Source organism: Acartia tonsa, chromosome 13 (genome assembly GCF_053477335.1).
Source record: "Acartia tonsa isolate MP-2025a chromosome 13, ASM5347733v1, whole genome shotgun sequence".
Lineage (NCBI taxonomy): Eukaryota > Metazoa > Arthropoda > Copepoda > Calanoida > Acartiidae > Acartia > Acartia tonsa.
The window spans coordinates 24,155,741-24,173,615 of NC_137272.1; the positions used below are offsets into that span (position 1 = coordinate 24,155,741).

The following is a 17,875-nucleotide window of genomic DNA, read 5'->3' on the forward strand; positions in this document are numbered from 1 at the left end:
AATCCTGACTCCTGTAATGTATTTATAAGTTGTAAGGTAGTTGCACTACTTAAAATTTTATTGTTTATTAATAATTAAGCTGTGATGTAAGGCCTCTGATATTAAAATCAAGTGTTGGAGGAACATGGGACCCAGAAGATAAAGCAATTAATCCAGCATTAAAGGTATTAAATATATTGTATAGATGATTGTAAGATACAATCTTTTTTCTTGGCCTCAGGGATTCAAAGTAAATCATTTGGAAACAAATATGCCTTAGAAAATACTTATTTCAGTGGGAAATAAAGATTTTCCATAATATTAGCCGCCTGTTCTAGTTGTATTATTTGCGTAGGTAACGAAGGGACCACTACCACCCCGAATGATCCGCCCAAGATCCCCATATCCCCCAATGCATCTTATACAAAGTGGTAGAATCCGTGTCGGCGGACCCAAAGGGCCACCCAATGGCGCAAGAATGAGTCCGCCACTTCGCCACATGCCAATGTTCTACCGCATGCCAAGTCCAACCGCTGGATTGATTCGGGTGACGCCCCGTCATTTGCCTCCGACAGCATACCGAATGAATATGGGTAACAGGCCTCGGATGCTGACTCCTTCACCTATTCAGAACCAAAGGTATGAATATGAAATATTTTCTGGGATAATTCTAAATGGGGAGGGAGCAACTTTATCTTCCCCTTCCTCATCCTTAAACATTATTGGGGAGAGGACATTATAACTTCAATTAATCTACACAAAAATGATAAAATTAAAACAAAAGGCATGAATTTAGTTTTCTGTTTTTTTTATACCAAGATTGTAACTAAAATATTTGAGAATTCTAAAATGAAAAGATATAATGATGATTTTTCTTTTTGCTTGTGGAAGATTCATTTATAAAACTGAGAATGGGTTCTTATCTTATTTTTAGCAGCATAGCTACTCTAAAATCACTTTTTGTCTGTAGTTTCCGTCTGTATGGCTATGGAAGAAACGTGTAATTGTTCAGCTGCAATTAAAGGGCCTTTTGGTTTGTCGTAATTGTTTGGAGATATTTTGTATTTTATGATTATGATATAGAGAACATTTGATTTTATATGGCAAGTTTAATTTTTAATTCTGCCATCAAAGATAAACATATAAATTTTGAAGTAAGAATTCTTCTTATTAGTGATGATATATCTAAATATTTTTTCTTATGCCCTTCTTTAAGGCTACAGTTGAAACTAGATTTCTGTCCTGCACTACCTGAATGACTGTTAATACCCTTGTTACTATTCTCTTATAATAAACAGAAGTTTTCTTTTGTATCAAAAATCATTTCTTCAGACCTAAATCATTAACTGTAGTTAGAGAAAACTACTTTACCTCAGATATATTTTTCTCTAATGCTAAATATCAAAACAAATTATAGTATACACAATCAAAAGTAAGTTTAATTGATTTTTTAGCATTGATTGTTATATTTTATCATGAAAATTGGAAAGCGGCAAGTTACATGTAAAAGACTACATATACAGTATGTTTTTTTTATGAAAACTTTTTTGAAGGCAACTTTACCCTACTTAGTATAGTATTCATAATTTAATGATTCATGGCTTATTTTCTTCCTTTATAAGGTAGTTAAGGGAGCAACAAAAAATTATTTCAGTTTTTATTTAAAAAGTACAATGAAATATAATATTTAAAACTTAGATGTCAGCATCTAAAAAATCAGTTAGTTCTCGACGTCCAAAACCACTTCCAAATGTATTTTGGTGTTGGCGGACTATACTGGTTCATATTAGAACCAAAAAAAACGTTGGGACAAAATTTTGACCCAAAATCTCAAAAATTGTTTTTTTTCGTATCCGACTTTGGGGGGCCAATACTCCCTCCCTGGTTGAGATATATCCTACAAATATTAATATGCCAAATAGTATCTGTATTGATTTTTAGCTCTAGATCTCAACTTTAATTCGTTTTACAGCCATTCTAGCAAAAACCTCGAAATTGGCCAAATTTTTTACTGGTCTGGAGAAAAAGCAGGTTGGGGTGCCATGACGTTGTGTTTGTCACAACATAATAAAAAGATTTTTTTATCTTTTAGTCGTGGATTTTGAAATTGTCTTAAAAATCGAAGAAAATAAGCTATTGATAATTTAATGTAAGTGGGGTAAAATTACTTTTAAAAGTTTTCAAAAAATACTGTATATACTTCATAATCATAATAAATACGCTAGTACTGATATTGTTGTCTTCGCTTTAATGGATGTTTTAATCATTACTGTTTTTTAGATATTCACGTTTGGGACCAATAGCACCGCCCAGATCTCCTCTCCGCAAGCTGCGTTGCTCTGGACAGTTCTCGCCCCTCCGACCGCCACATTTCCGCCCTCAGTATTACATGGGGGCAGCGGGAGGACCACCATCGCCCAGACCTCTACCGCCGTCAGCTTATGGGGCGGCTAATCCAACTTTACCAGGCGCAGGTAAATAATCGAAATTTTGATTTAAAAAGTAACAGTATGTATGTGTGTGTGTAAGATTTTGCAAACCGCTTTACTGTTATTGTTATTATTTACAGTGAAGCTTTCTACAGGTAAAGGGAAGGTTCTTAAATATTTTCGTAGGAGAGGATTCCTGTCAATCCATATTAGACATCCTCATTTCAAATAATTTTAAGATTTATATGAAATTTTTGTTCAAACCTACAAGTAGCGCTAAATGTTAAACACTTTTATGTATAGTGTCATCCTTGTTTATTAAATTTTTCATTGCTGAGCCCCAAAAACAAATAAAAAGAGAGATTATGCAGAATTATAATGATAATACAAATAAATATAAAAAGATAATTAGTCTGTATACTATATCATTAACATAACATGATATTAAATGGATTTAGAAATTACGTGGATATTATGACAGGAGAAAAATTTTCGTCAATTTAGGTTGCAAATGCTTTTATTAGTCGGGCCGTTTATCCAGTAGGAAAGGAGGGAATGGGGGAGATCGTTATTTTAGCCCGCTACAAAGTTCACTTTATTATAGAAAATGAAAATCTGGTGTAAGATCCAAGTAATATTATATCCATTGCTATATATGATTTATTAACAAAACAAATGGATATTCTTTTTATGTTTCTCGTGTATTACATATAATACAAGCAACATACAAAGCATAAAAAATAATGGAAGATGTAAAAAAGAAGTTATGCAGCAAGAAAGTGCAAGTTTTTAATTCTAGAAATTTTTACTTCAAGGGAAAAATTTATATAGATTTTACCTTTACTTGTTAGAGGGATAAAACATCACATTATGGTGTATGAAATATAAAAATATTGTAGGCTTGCATGTTTAGGGGGAAAAATACCTCTCCCCCTTTATTTCAAATTTATTTTAAAAATAAGCGGGGGGAGTTATCAGTGGTCAACCGGCACTTTGTGGGAAAGCAACGATTTAGTTTTTTGTAGAGGGGTGGGTGGAAATTCTCTACCAAAATTTTTTGGTTTACAGTTTTTATTGGGGGATGTACAAAGTTTTGTCATGTTATTACCCCCTTATTTGGTTATCATTATAACTGATAAAAGATCTAATTTAAGCACATTTTGAGTGACAAAAACAGTTTAAAAACAGCTGTGCGGTAATAAAAAAATTTAAAATTTCTAGGAGCCAAACCCATGACCCAACCTGTAGCAGTGAAAGAGGGGACCAAGATAATTGTTAGCAAGCCTCCAACTACAGATGGTAGGGGTGTACCAGGAGGCCACCAGGGAGCACAACAGACCAGACCATATAGGATTAGCAAGGCAAACCTGCAGGATGTCAAGTTAGTGAGACCAGGCACCAGTGCCCTGCAACAAAATAAAGAAAAGATTATAAAGGTAAAATGTTGTTGAGGGTATTTCTTATTTAGGAAAAAAGTTAAAACAACAAGCAAAAAAATCAGAGGTAATAGCATTTAATTATTGTCTGTCTTGGTTTTCTTTCAATGTCTCTTTTTTAATATGATTTTATGGTTTGATTGTCGACATAAATCTTTCCAAAAGCTTCCAAAATTGGTATTTTATGCTTGCTAACAATATGATAATCCATTTCAAACAGTTGCTAGGAATTATTGGAACTTATCTTTCTAGTTTGATTATCAAATTCTTAATTTAGGTGAAAGGGTATGGAACAGTAAAGATCACTACCCCAGAGATGGCAACAATAACATCAGATCTTCTCAGCGCTTACAGGCTCAGTCAGAGCTTGAGTGGGGCCAGACCTTATAAATATACTCCAAATGAAAATCCAGGATTGATATTCAATATAATTTGCATTTTATGTGTTTAAAATTTCTGCAAAGCAGATTTAGAACTTTCTTGTACCACCTCTGGTAACGCAGCATTTGATTAACACAATTGCTATTACACCCAAGAGAAGAAAAACTTTTAAAGCTAATTAGCTGAACATGCGAAACACTATACTTAGAACAGAAATACAGACACGATAAGTTAACGCGTAGCATCGCTACTAAGAATGTATAAACTTAAATATGCTGGTTGTTAGGGAGGTGATAGGTCCGAGTCTCAGTCTCGTCATCAATAGGCGTTTCTACTGATTACTTTTAATAACCATAGTTCAGAGATACACCATAATATAACCTCTATATCCTACTCGTCCTCTAGATGTGGTTTAGGTCATTTATTTGAATATGACACTGCCTACAGGGTTCCAGCGACGCCTTTCAATCAACAGTATGAATATATTTGAGAAGTTGTCATCCCCCAAGGACAAGGGTCCATATGTACCTAACAGAGATGTTATTAGGCTATTCAGAAATGATCAACGTGGAAGGAAGGCGACATTTTAAATTAAAATTTTATTTATATTTTTACCATGAGGAATTATTTTTTAGAATCTTCAAGATTTGCGTAAATAAATGAATTCCTGATTTTGTGTGAAATCAGCAAAACATTTGTTAAATAAGGTGATTGTAGTAATATTTATTTCTAGAAGCAAAAAAGAAGAAGTTGATTTAGAAATTGGTTTTATGTCAACTCTTAGACTAAATTTTTAAATATCTATTTCATATTTTCAAACATTATCTTTTAAGAAAGTTTTTAAATATAAGATCCCAAGAGAGGGCAATGATAAATGACTCTAATAATACATAATAAGAACTAAGACTATTTATGTCCTATTCTGTTGTCTTGAACACTTTAATAATAAATATATATTTAATCTTTTCAATGCATTTAAAATGTTGCCTAAAATCAGAGAGAAATTAGCCATGGAAAATGAAGAATTATTGTATAAACACAAGGAAACCTATGAGAGAACAGGGGAATTCTTTGGCCCTAAAAATGCCGAGGTGCTAGAAAAGTTTCAACAAACACATGAATATATCAAGAGATTGTATGAACACAGCAAAAGTAAGTTTTTAACCTCCATTTCTTGAGGATAACAAGGTTTATGTCCAAAAGTAATGCAGACTTTTGAGTGACAAATATCCAAATAGTTTTGCAGAACTACTTTCATCTTTAAATACTAAAATATATTAATTAATTTCAAAGGGCGGACGGACAGACGAGCAAATATGGCAAATTTTTATATAAAATTTTAGCTGTATTAAAAATATACAAATAATGTATCAAGAGATATAAATTCATTTTAAAGTTAGGGAAAAAAGGAGAAATAATATATAGATAAAAATAGATAACTTATTCATTAGAAAATTTGTTGGTTTGAATTGTTTATTATTTTTATTGCTAATAACATCAAAAACATTTTTGTGTACATTTTAAAGAAAGACAAAATTAAAAATTTTTAAATACTAATTTAATAAAAAGTTAATTAGTTATTAAAGCAAAATCCCCGTTTTATTGAATTGGACATGTTGTCTAACTTACCTATTGATCTTACCACATTTAGGTAAAAATAAACAATTGTTTTCTTTTGGGTTGTTCTAGCTGAGCATAAACACTACATTACCCTAGGCCTCTTAGAATTAACAATTTTGCTCAGTATTTCATTGAAAACTAAAGAGGTAAAAAATATGAATTTGTCCAACATAAATACTAAGGATTGAAAATAAATTCAAAACAAAGTTTTGCATATTCTATGAGAGTTTTAAATATTTTTCAATTTGTGATAAAATGAACAGTTTTTCTTCATTAAGAATAAACAAAATATAGTTCTGCTGAAGTAAAAGAGTAAAATTAATATATTATTTTACTTCAAGCATTTAGACAAACTTCGCCCGGTATGTTGATCAAAATAACTATCGTTAAAACTTTGAGCTAATTTGCACCCTAATCTGTCCCATTACCCCATGTTTACCCCCATCACCCCACGCTGTAAAATTTAAATACACCTTGTCTCACTAATATCTATCATAGATTGATAGATTGTCCTCTCAGAGCAGCGCTCAATTTTTCTTCATGAAAGTTATTGGCAAGGGGTCTTGCATATGACATTGAAAAATGTTTTAAATGTTCTCGAATATATAATAACTCAAACAAAGAAAATTTACCATATGCGAACTGTTACTTTTTATAATTTTTTTATTTTTAATTACAAGACCTAATTAATGGTTAATTAGGAATAAGAATTAGCAGATAATTCCTATTTCAATCAAATGACTTTCAATTCAAGACTTTTAAGATTTGTGAGCTGTCATGAATCATTTAAGGCTTATCTATAATTACATATGTAAGACCTCGCGCCATAAACTTTAAAGTAAGAAACATTCAGCACTGCTGTACCATAGTGCCAATCTTTATTTTCAGATTTATTATACAATATACATGTGCCTAAGACAAAAGTTTATCTATATCATTCAATAAAAATTTAAAATTTGCAACAACAACAAAATGTTATTTTAATGGAAAAAAGGATCTTTTCTTTATGTAAAATGATACACATTGTTTAAAATCATAACATTTAGTAGTTTTAAATTTTCCGCATTTGAAAATTTGCAACAACAACAAAATGTTATTTTAATGGAAAAAGGATCTTTTCTTTATGTAAAATGATACACATTGTTGAAAATCATAACATTTAGTAGTTTTAAATTTTCCGCATTTAAAATTTGAAATAATTTTATATCAATCAATAAAGGACACTTAGCTATAGTTTTTGCTTTTATTTTCTATCATAAAGGCGGTTAAATAGCAATTGATGCCTGTTTTTATCTCAATAACTAATTTAATATAATAAAAAAAAATATAGATATTAAAGCTAATGAATATATTACTGATTGCAAAGCTTTCTAACTCAAGCTTGCTTTGAATGGCTTTGTGAATGAACTAATCAATTGAACTATTATGAATCATAAATCATTATTACAATCATTTTTCATATACATAATTATTTAATATTTTTTTGGCAGTAGATTCAGTAGATTTTTAAAAGCTTTTTTATGAAATATCAGGTAAAATTAAAGAGTTTTCTAGACTCTATATCTAAAGAGAATTTTCATTTATTGGTATTAATTCCTACAATCTATATCTGATCTTTTTAATAGTCCCCAAGAGTATCTTCCTTTCAATAAATCCTAAATTTAGAAGCAGTTAAAGGTAATATATATAAAAATCAAATAATTTCAGTTTTATTAGTTAATTTTATTTCAATACAAATAATAGTTTTTCTGGTAAATCAACTTTATATCTTTAAATACTAAAAGCCTACTTTTGACTATGGCCTTTTTTGGATTTTTTATTAGGTTTTCTAAAAATAGTTCTTAATCACATAGTTTCTCTCCAGTTTTAAAAATTATGTGTTTAGATGAGCTGAATCTATTTGTTAAAATTTTATTAGAAGACCCAGTGAAACTTATTTCATTTTGTAAACAAATTACTTGAAAAACTTTGTTAAGACAACAAAATTATCTTTTCTACAAAGTTTGATTGAGATTAATCATTATGAAATTATATTTTGTGCAAAGATAATAATTGTTTTAGATATTTTTATATAACTTCATTGTCATTATATTTTGATTTTCCTCATGCAATTTCACTTGCAAATGTACTTATAAGTAACCTGTTCCAATCTGTTTGTCTACTGAGTGATATGCTTGACACAGAATTTCTCTGTCCTTTCAAAAATATAACAACTCTCTTTTAACTCTCTCTTTAATTAGCATATCTTCTTGTCTCCCTGCACTTCTCTCTTTATTTATATAAATTTGTTTTATACAATCTAATCATGTATTTTTAAAAAGAAATTGCTTCTTCTACTTTAGACTTCTTCTACTTTAGAAAGTGATTATTCTTGATAAATGCTATTTTTTCTACAATTATGTAAATTAGGTTTTTGAAAATCTATAAGAAACAGATTTGTTCGTTGAAATATTATATTTTTTTATTTGAAAACGTTGTATTTTATATAGGTAACCTTATCCCTCCTGGTGATGAGTTTGCAGATGTTCATGAAAGAGTCAAATATTTCTGCGGAGTTACAAATGAAGAACTATTAGAAAAACTGAGGTATATTTTAGAGAAGTTCTTTTGTTTTTACAAAGTTTTTAATAAAAATTCTACAAAGTTTCTATATCAAGCCAACTCTTTATTTCCCCCCATTGGATTTTTCATAACCCCATCCCCTTCATACTTATATTGCTTTTTTTAGGTTACGTCAATAAAACAATGAAGTGATAGGGCAAACTTCACAATGTGCAGTGGATTAAAACTGTTTTGAAACTAAGAGGGTGACGTTTTTATTCTACATAACTATTAACTAAACTATGTAATTTTTGCAGAACTGTAGAGGAACGAGTAAGAAATGCTGAATGGTTTACTAGGGTACAAGATACTAAGGTATCATTTTTTGAAATAATACAAAATCTTCATACAAATAAGGGAATCGCGAACTCTTGAATCACAACCTTTTCTTTAAATTCTTGCTATTTTTTGATTACTTTATTATTCTAATTTTGTCCATCTAATATTAGATATAATTAATCTATGGACAAATATTTTAGGCTCGTATGGAAAGCTTGTACAATGAAAATAAAGAATTCCTTGAGAAATTCAAGAAAGAACAGGAGAAGAGAGTTAATGATCTTCTTGATGAGAATAAGGAACTTATTGAGAGCATCAAAGTAAAAGCACAAAAGGTTGATGAGGGAGTGAGGCAAGGAGTGGATATTGTTGATAAAGGAGTGAGGCAAGGTGTTGATATAGTGGACAAAGGAGTCAGAGAGGGTCTTCAGAATATTGATAAAACTGTAGAAGCTGCTGCTATGGAAGTTCTATAAAAATTTTAAAATCCCTCACAAAAAAATGAGCATAAATTTAAAAAATTAATTATTACCATTGTACATACAATATTGAGGTACATAAAAATCAAGACTTTATTTAAGAATAATACACAAATTAATTTCTACCATTCAGACAAAATTATTAGATTAATTAGTGACAATTTATTTAAACAAATCCAACAAGAAATATTGCACTACAGAGCATTTTCTGCAAACCAAATTTTTAGATTATGAATATAAGACACAATTTTTTCGCATTATTCTATGATAGTATAAATGAAGTGATATTTTGATGATGAATATAAATTGTAAATTGTTTTAAGTAAATGCAAGAACATAATATTTAATCTGTGCAATAATTCAACAAAAATATAAGTACAGTGATAAACAAAACAAAAATATTTCAATCCTGCTAAGCAAAATATTATTATAGTCTTCCTAGATTTCATTCTTCCCTTTGTTTCTGATTATGAGTGAATTGTGGTAATAAAGATACAAATTAAAAATACCAATAAAAGATTGCAAAAATGCTCAGTGAGATTAAATATTTAAATTTAGAATAAATTTAACTATTTTGAACTGATATTCTCTATATAAAAGTGCCCCATAATTATTTTTACACAAATAATAGAAATTCAACAGTGATAGTGAATATAATCTAGATTAATGATATTATTATATTTTAAGTGATTCAAATTTTCTCAACCATATCGGACAAGAAAGGCTGAGCAATAGAGCAAGAAAATTATCAGCTTTTATTTTTTAGTCAATTTGGTGATAAATCAAAGGACTTTTCTTAACTCTTTAAGATTTGTCATTTCAAAATAAATTTAATAAGTATAGCAGATCATACTAATTTTAATTGATTTCAGGACTAAATTAAAAAAAATAATGTAAATAGATATTTGTAATAGATTTGAATAAATCAAAGTTTTATTGCAACTTTAGACCAATTATAAATTATTTCCGGTTTTTTAAAAATATAGAAATTAAATCAGGATTTTTTATTTTATCATTGTCTTTTATACAAACATGTCCTTTTTGCAAAGAGCATATTCTAACTCTTCTATTTCTGATAATATTTTGACCTAAAACAATTTTTAGAAAATCTTTTTCATCTCCTCATTTTTTATCTTTAAATTATTTCATACAACAATATCAACAAATGCCTTTTCAGAAATTTTTCAAAGATATTCACAACTTATCAACCCTTATATGAAAATAGATATTTCACAATATTAAGCATGCAACTGCCCTTTAGTACAGTGGTTTTATAGTAATAGTATAGAATCCATTTAAATTTCAAATATTACGAAGTTTTATTTTAATGAAATGCAAAAATTGTAATAAAATTAATTTCTTTGCAAGTTCAAAATTAGCAAAAAAGCACATAAATTTTATCTACTTGTTCCTTCCCGCTGAAAACTAAAATTTTTAATGATATTTTTTCCACCTTAATTATTTTATTTTCTTAAATATTTATACTTTATTTATTTTCTTGATATGATGAATGAAATTCTAGCTCTTTAAATTCCTGATTTTTAATATTATTTCTTGTTAATTTATCATTTGACTTTGGATGTTATTTTATGATAATTTAAGCATCTTTTATAGTGATATGATATACCAACTAATTTTGTGATATTAGATATTATTTATATTATAGATAGAGTAGCAATATATAAAACTTCTATGTATAGATCTCAGTACTGCTTGAAATATTTTATTAAATTTTACTAAATGTTCAAGTGATTATAAATAAACGAGGTTCTTTTGATATGCGGGTTTTAAAAAGAAGTTGGAGCCATAATTTTACATATTTATACAACCATTATCTTTTTTTAAATCCCTATTTTTTACTATTTATATTGAAAATGATGTTTAGAAATTTTAATATTTTGTTATATTTTATTGAACACACTTAAATTGTGGCTCTTGCTTCTTGGAACCATTTATTCTTGTTAATTAAACGTACAAATTAAATAATTCTATGCAATATAAAGTAATGATGAGGTGAGATATGCATTTTTATCTTTTTGTTTAGATAAACTAAACATGAAAGAAAATTGAAATTAAAATCCTGTGTTTCAGTTTTGAAAATGTTAAATCTCACTTTAAACAAATACAAAATCTCACAATCTATATAAAATTTTCTCAAACTTATTGTTAATCATTTTCAATTTATTATTTGTTAGATATTTATTTTAAAGTTTAAATGTTAAAGTTTATCTTATATATAATATATTGGAGCTCTATGATATACATAATATAAGTGCTGTTAAATAATTTTTCTGCTAAATAATGCAATATTAAATAAATCTTTAAATATCTTTATCCCATTCAATTCCTTTAAAAAAGGTCACGACTTGAAAACGGATAAATAATTTCCATGTAATTGAACAAGAAACAAGGATGACAACATTCATAAAAGCGAAGCTCTAAAATCGGAAGAAAGGACAAACGGACAATAAATCTTGAAGAGTGTTAATGGTATGCAGAACATTAATTTGTGAGTTTGAACAAAATTGTACATAAATTTCTTGCAAAAAAGGACTTTTGGATAATTCTATAAAAATTGGTGTCAAAAAAGTTTAAAATCAAAATGTTTTATATGGAGTTGCTACGCTTCTTAAATCGTATCTACCTGTTATAGGAATCATTATATAGTTTGAGAGTTACAGGACAATTCTAACATTTCTAGGCCAATAACAAGAGCCATCTGTTTGGGACGGACGGAACGCTCCTGATTATAGAAAAGTCTTGCTTTTAAAATTAAGTCTTGATAATTCTCAACTAAACATTTTTATGGAAATGAAACTAAAGGAATTGTTTTATTCAAGGGGACCCTGTAATTGTGTAATAGTACTTTTTTCCTTCTTAGAGTAGGTACTTATTGTAATATTTGCTTTTTGTATGACGCTAAACAATTAGACATTGATGGGTGGCTTATCATAATTTACAAGTAAAATAATATGCAAAATTAGACCCCGGAATTAATAGAAAGAATTGTTTAAAGGGATCCTTATCGCGTTTGAACTATACTATAGAAACTTGAATGGTATCTACTACTGCTAGGTCAGGCGCGTAACAATAATAGCGACCGTAGCAGGAATACCTTGACCCACAATTTTTGCATTTGCCCTGTACCTTAAAGTTCGTTAACAAATAATGAATTTGAATTTTTTTTACAGAATTGTGACAGTCAAACAGTCATATCTTAAGTAAAGAGTATGTTCACTTCCAAGAAGTTATCTGTCTGTACTTATAATTCATGATAAATTCATTTCATATTCCTCAGTTTGAAAAAATAGGTTGAAAAAGTTAGTAAATTTATTCTTGAAAATAAAAATTTTAGAAAATAATGATTTTTTTCATTGATTTTTAAATTGTTAGGATATACAAAATAGAATTATCTTATGTTTTAAGCATTTATTTGTTGATTGGGTAACAGGCATGGATCGGTGTCGGCTTTGGGTGGCTGCGGCTGGCGGGACTTAGACCAGTAAGGGTAAAGATTGATGAATTTAAATTTAATAGTTTGAGAGCTGATGGGGGTTGAGGCTAAGAATAGCTTAAGATGACTGAGGATGAGAGTCGCTAACAGTACAGAATGTGACCGAGGGTGACTGATTCTTCCTCCAATCTGCGCTGTTAGCTGCTTCAGTTTTATCTAATATGTTTGAATATGTATAACTGCGACTACAGCTACTGAAGCCGATTGGTGAGGGCAACTGAGGCTGATTTAAGCTTAGGGTGGCTGTGTTTACCAGTTAGGTTGTAATATAGTTTGAATAATGTATTATGAGTTGTAGGACCACCAGTTTCACTAATAGACGCCAGAAATCTTTTCTCTAATAATTAATATAATCAGATACTAATTAATATTTATGTAGATAAAATGCTAGAAATCAGATTAGTATGTTCTAAAATTTTATTCTTTTTGGTGCTACTTCATAAAAGGTAAGAATTATTTAAATTGCAGCAATGATGATCAAAGAATATAAAAATTTAAATTTAAACATTCTGATGTTAGTTTAGGTCAATGAAGAAATAGTCAAGCCTACAAGTTAGGTTTTTCTAAGCCTTACTCTTGTTATATAAGGCAGTTAAGTTTTTTTTTGTCTAAAACTTAAGATTTCGATTATTACTGAACTGTATGTGATCTCCTTTCCAATTCGTCTAACCTTTTCATGGATCCCTGGAATGTTTGTAACTATTTTGAGGAAGAGTAAATCCGCATTTAGGAGAAATCGCCTTTGGAAAAAACCCAACAATTTTTTTTCTTTTAATAACTAAAATTTAAAGTGACTTCCTCCCCACACAATAAATTTTACCATTGGTCAATTACAGTGTATACTGGCCTCTCATTGGTTAATTTTATTTGACGTCATGATCTGAGTCAGCCGTTTTTACTAGCTTCCTTTTTTGGGTGCAGGGTGATTTTGAATTTTTTCTTGGAATGATGGCTGGTACCCTCCCCAAAAATAGTTATAAACCTTCCTTGGGCCTACGAGAAGCTACCATGTAAAGGAGAATCATATCGGTTCAGCGGTAACTGAGATCCTTTAGAACAAACAGACAGACAGACATCCTGCTACTTTATTATAAGGATAGCAAAAATTGACTATATTTCTAGTGAGTCTCAACTGCCACCTTTGGATAAAGATATACTTGCCTGGGTTACACCAACTAAGGTAAATTTCTTTGAAAGTTTAAAAGGCCTAAGAAGCAAAAAAAACTTATCTTTTTATCAAACCTTTGCATTTTCTTAATCATAGTTACTCAAAACTACTTATTTAAAATAGTTTTATTCTAACTAATAACAATGTTGTTTAAATATGAATTGATAATCTTCAAGTACAAGACCACTCCCTACCAGTTAGAAATTCGTTTCTTCTGTATATGCTAATGACAATCTTAAAATCAGTAAAATAAACTAAAGTGTTCTTATTTTCAGTGTTTTTCCATTTTTTTCTCTCAAAATTTTCAAAAAATTTACAAAAGCCAACCATAAATCCTCAACAGCTAATATAGATTACATATTACATTTTAAATTTATAAGGTTTTCTTGATAGGGGAACATCAGTCTTGAATGTGAAGATGCCAGCAATCAATTAATCAACAACTTACTTTCCTGGAATGGTGCAATAGAATCAGGTTGTTGTTTACATAGAATTTTTACTAAACTAGTTTAACAAAAATTTTATTTATTATAATATGATTTTATATAATAGGACCAAAGAAAATATTTAGACCATAAACTTACGTTTAATCATCATAATTAAATTTTCCTCTATTTCATTTCAATTTCAGGTATACCTGACCTTCTCTACATGGTAGATTCAGATGGAAGAGTTCCTATGGAAGGATTTCTCTCAGACACTCAAGATGTGTCAATCAACCTTTGTACTTTGCTAGAACAAAACAACTATAGTTGTGATCTTCTCCCAGCTGGAATACCTCATGAAATCACATTAATGATACCCATGGGCTATTCTAATAATCCAGGAAGCCAAGAAGAATGTTATACAAAGGAACTAGAATCAAAAACTCAATATTGCACCATTAGGCTTAAAGGTCCTAATATTGATTTTGGAGGAAGAGAAATTGGTAATTTGAGATCATTAGTTGAGGATGTTACTATAGAGAATATTGCAATGTTAGGGCATATTTCAAGGCAATACAAAAAGAGTCACACAAATTCTGAACCTTCCAACAGTACAATCAAAATCAAACTATTTGACTCAAAAATGATAAATTCTTATTTAACTAGCTACAATCTAGACCAAACACTGACAGATGACCTAACAGAAATGATTGTAATTGAGGGAATGGCAATCTACAGTTCAATCGCTAAACCTGAAATTGGAATGTGTTACCCAAAACAATGCTCATTGCATGATATTTGTGAGAATTACAATCAACTTACATCAAAAACAGACCTTAAAGGTAACAAAGTTTAATTAATTAATTCTTCTATAAATTTCTTTAGCATTGTCACCATTAAATGCAATTTTCAAATTTTTTTATGAAGCAACAAAGTATTCTTATAAATTCCTTGTCAATCTTATAATAACTTGTTAATCTTTTTAGTTTCTGCATCCGCCTGTTACAATGTTGACAACCCACAAGGAACCCCTGATGTACCCCCTTTCTGGTTTTTCCTATTCTACACCATCTATATCATCATTGTTATCTTGCTAATAATTGGAACTTGTCTTGATCTTGTCCAAATTTTTGTAACCAAGACCAAAAGTACTTCTTTCTTAACAAAAATGTTCCAAAGCTTTTCATTGTATACAAATGGTAAAAATCTGTTGTCGACAGAATCAACCTCAAAAGATCATCTTGACTGCATGAATGGCATGAGATTCTTTAGTATGACCTGGGTTGTTCTCGGACACAGCTTCTTCATTACATTCTTTGGTGCAAATAGGTTAGTAAAAATAAAAGTAAACATTAATAAGTAGATTTTACACTAGAAATAAATATTTCCATCAGAATTAAAATTGTTAAACACTCATTTCCTATTCATTAGACAATTTACATATATTTATTTCTTATTAGAAATTCTGGAGTCTTGACAAAGATTTTTGATGGACAAATCCCACTAGCTCTTGAAGTAATAGTGAATGCCTACCCATCTGTGGACACTTTCTTTGTAATGTCGGGAGCCTTGACTACTTACATATTTCTTAGAGGAATGTTCAGTAAATTCTAATAATATTAACTTACAAGAGATAAATCTAGAATTTCTTTCCTTAAATTTTTGCATTGTATGCACTTAAACTTAGTCTAGTAAACTTTTTTCTTTTATTCTTTTTTTTCTTTTAGAACTTTTATTCAACCTTTCTGGGATAACTTAGAATCTTTATTTTTATTACTGAAAATAAAACTTGCAGAATTGACAAGAGCTGGTAATGATGTAGTAAAGCACACAATATCCTTTATCCTGTACTATGTGCACAGATATTTGAGAATCACTATTCCTTACTTCCTGGTCATGGGTATAATCATATCAATACTGCCATATGTGTATTATGGACCTGGATGGGACACCATAATCAGAGAGTCACAGGTAATTTATCAACATAAAATAATGACACAGTTCCTTTCTGAATTTTCTCCAACACAGTCCACTGTTTGTTCAAACTGTGTTAATCTTAATTTATGATGGCGGTATAATTATTAATATATGAGTCTTGGTTATTGTTTTGATATTCATACTGCTACTTTTCAGGGGTGTAGAACTTGGTGGTGGGCACACTTATTGTACATCCACACACTGATAGACAAGGAGAAGTATGATGTAGAGGAAGGAGGTAGCTGTATGGCAGTGAGCTGGTACTTGGTTGATGATATGATGTTTCATATCTTTTCTCCCATAGTTATCTATCCTCTGTACTTTTTGTCTAAAAATGGAAAACATGTATGGTCAACCTTATATTGGATCCTTACTCTAGCAATTTCAACATTTGTGGTGTTCTACATTTCATTTACATCTAAATTACCACCAATCAAAAATATGAACTTTCCAGATCTTGAAACAGATTACACCTACAGAGTGGAAATGTATTATGCACCCTGGGGAAGATATCAAGCCTATCTGATTGGAATATTCTTGGGATATGTTCTGCATCATTTAAGAGGAAAGTCTGTTAAGATTCCTTGGTTTGTAAATATAATCTCTTGGATTATATCTTTCTTGGCAGCTTTCACTGTTGTATATGGAATCCACAATTCAAGACAAACGCATAAAATCTCTCTATTAAATGCCACCTTGTACAACACCTTTCAAAGAATAATGTGGAATGGAGCTATGTCTTGGGTCATCTTTTCCTGCTCTAAAGGTCATGGAGGAATTATTGGAGAATTTCTTTCCTGGTCTGGCTTTGCTCCTCTTTCAAGACTAACCTTCTGTGCATATCTTATTCATATTAACATTGTCATCATGTTTGGAAGCTCTGTTCTATCCTCGTTCCCCAATGATTTCGAATACTTTTCAACGACCTGGTACTTCCTTGCAATATTGTTCATCTCACTGGTGTTAGCTTCAATGTTGACTCTAATCTTTGAGATACCATTCACAAAAGCCGAAAAGATATTAGTTGAGTCAATTATCAAAGCTCTCATCAATAAGCCAGGTAATAATGGGATGAGGGGGGCATTTCCTCAGACAAAACCTCAACCAGTAGAAATCATCAAAGTTGGCAAAACTGAGAAAAATTCCATAGACAAAGGATCAGAACTTTCATCCCATTGTTCAGAAGAATCGAAAGAATCAAAACCTCCTGCTTATGATAGTGTAATGAAAGAAACAATCATAACAAATGAGGCAAGTGTATCCAAAAATATAGATTTACCTTGATTTATATGACTAACTAATTGTAATAAAATGTGTTATTTGTAAAGTTTACAACAAATTTGTAATTTCAGCTTAAATCACTTTTGACATTTTAATGATTGTATTTTACTGATAACTAAAAATAAAATAACTTCTTATCCTACAATTTTAAAAAGAATTATTTCTGTTCAATGTTTAAATTTTTTACTGTCTAGAATAAATGAAAATATGATGATATTTAACATGTATCTATATATCTTTTGAAATCATTTATTTTTACTTATAAAACATTATATAACAAACTTTACTACATACGTTACAAATCTA

General features: G+C 29.8%; 3 protein-coding genes across 4 annotated transcripts; all 3 read left to right on the forward strand.

Annotated features, from left to right (window-relative positions):
* Positions 1-52: 52 nt before the first annotated feature.
* On the forward strand, positions 53-4,830 carry LOC145303839 (uncharacterized). The gene is made up of 6 exons (XM_080145477.1): positions 53-164; positions 335-618; positions 2,260-2,453; positions 3,630-3,844; positions 4,122-4,254; positions 4,670-4,830. Exons 2-6 carry the CDS (start codon positions 362-364, stop codon positions 4,813-4,815), a joined length of 945 nt encoding a protein of 314 aa, XP_080001603.1. The 5' UTR covers positions 53-164; positions 335-361; the 3' UTR covers positions 4,816-4,830.
* Positions 4,831-5,226: 396 nt separating this feature from the next.
* On the forward strand, positions 5,227-11,534 carry LOC145303977 (uncharacterized). 2 transcript variants are annotated; one of them, XM_080145691.1, is made up of 5 exons: positions 5,227-5,377; positions 6,187-6,207; positions 8,335-8,431; positions 8,704-8,761; positions 8,926-11,534. In XM_080145691.1, exons 1-5 carry the CDS (start codon positions 5,236-5,238, stop codon positions 9,199-9,201), a joined length of 594 nt encoding a protein of 197 aa, XP_080001817.1. In that variant the 5' UTR covers positions 5,227-5,235; the 3' UTR covers positions 9,202-11,534. The 2 variants fall into 2 exon arrangements, with proteins under 2 accessions (XP_080001817.1, XP_080001818.1); XM_080145692.1 differs by lacking the exon at positions 6,187-6,207.
* Positions 11,535-12,500: 966 nt separating this feature from the next.
* Positions 12,501-17,714, forward strand: LOC145335001 (nose resistant to fluoxetine protein 6-like). Its single transcript, XM_080180658.1, has 8 exons — positions 12,501-13,164; positions 13,841-13,898; positions 14,280-14,361; positions 14,518-15,153; positions 15,298-15,640; positions 15,772-15,903; positions 16,105-16,282; positions 16,445-17,714. The coding sequence occupies exons 1-8, from the start codon at positions 13,103-13,105 to the stop codon at positions 17,570-17,572; spliced, it is 2,619 nt and encodes an 872-aa protein (XP_080036784.1). The 5' UTR covers positions 12,501-13,102; the 3' UTR covers positions 17,573-17,714.
* Positions 17,715-17,875: the final 161 nt, after the last annotated feature.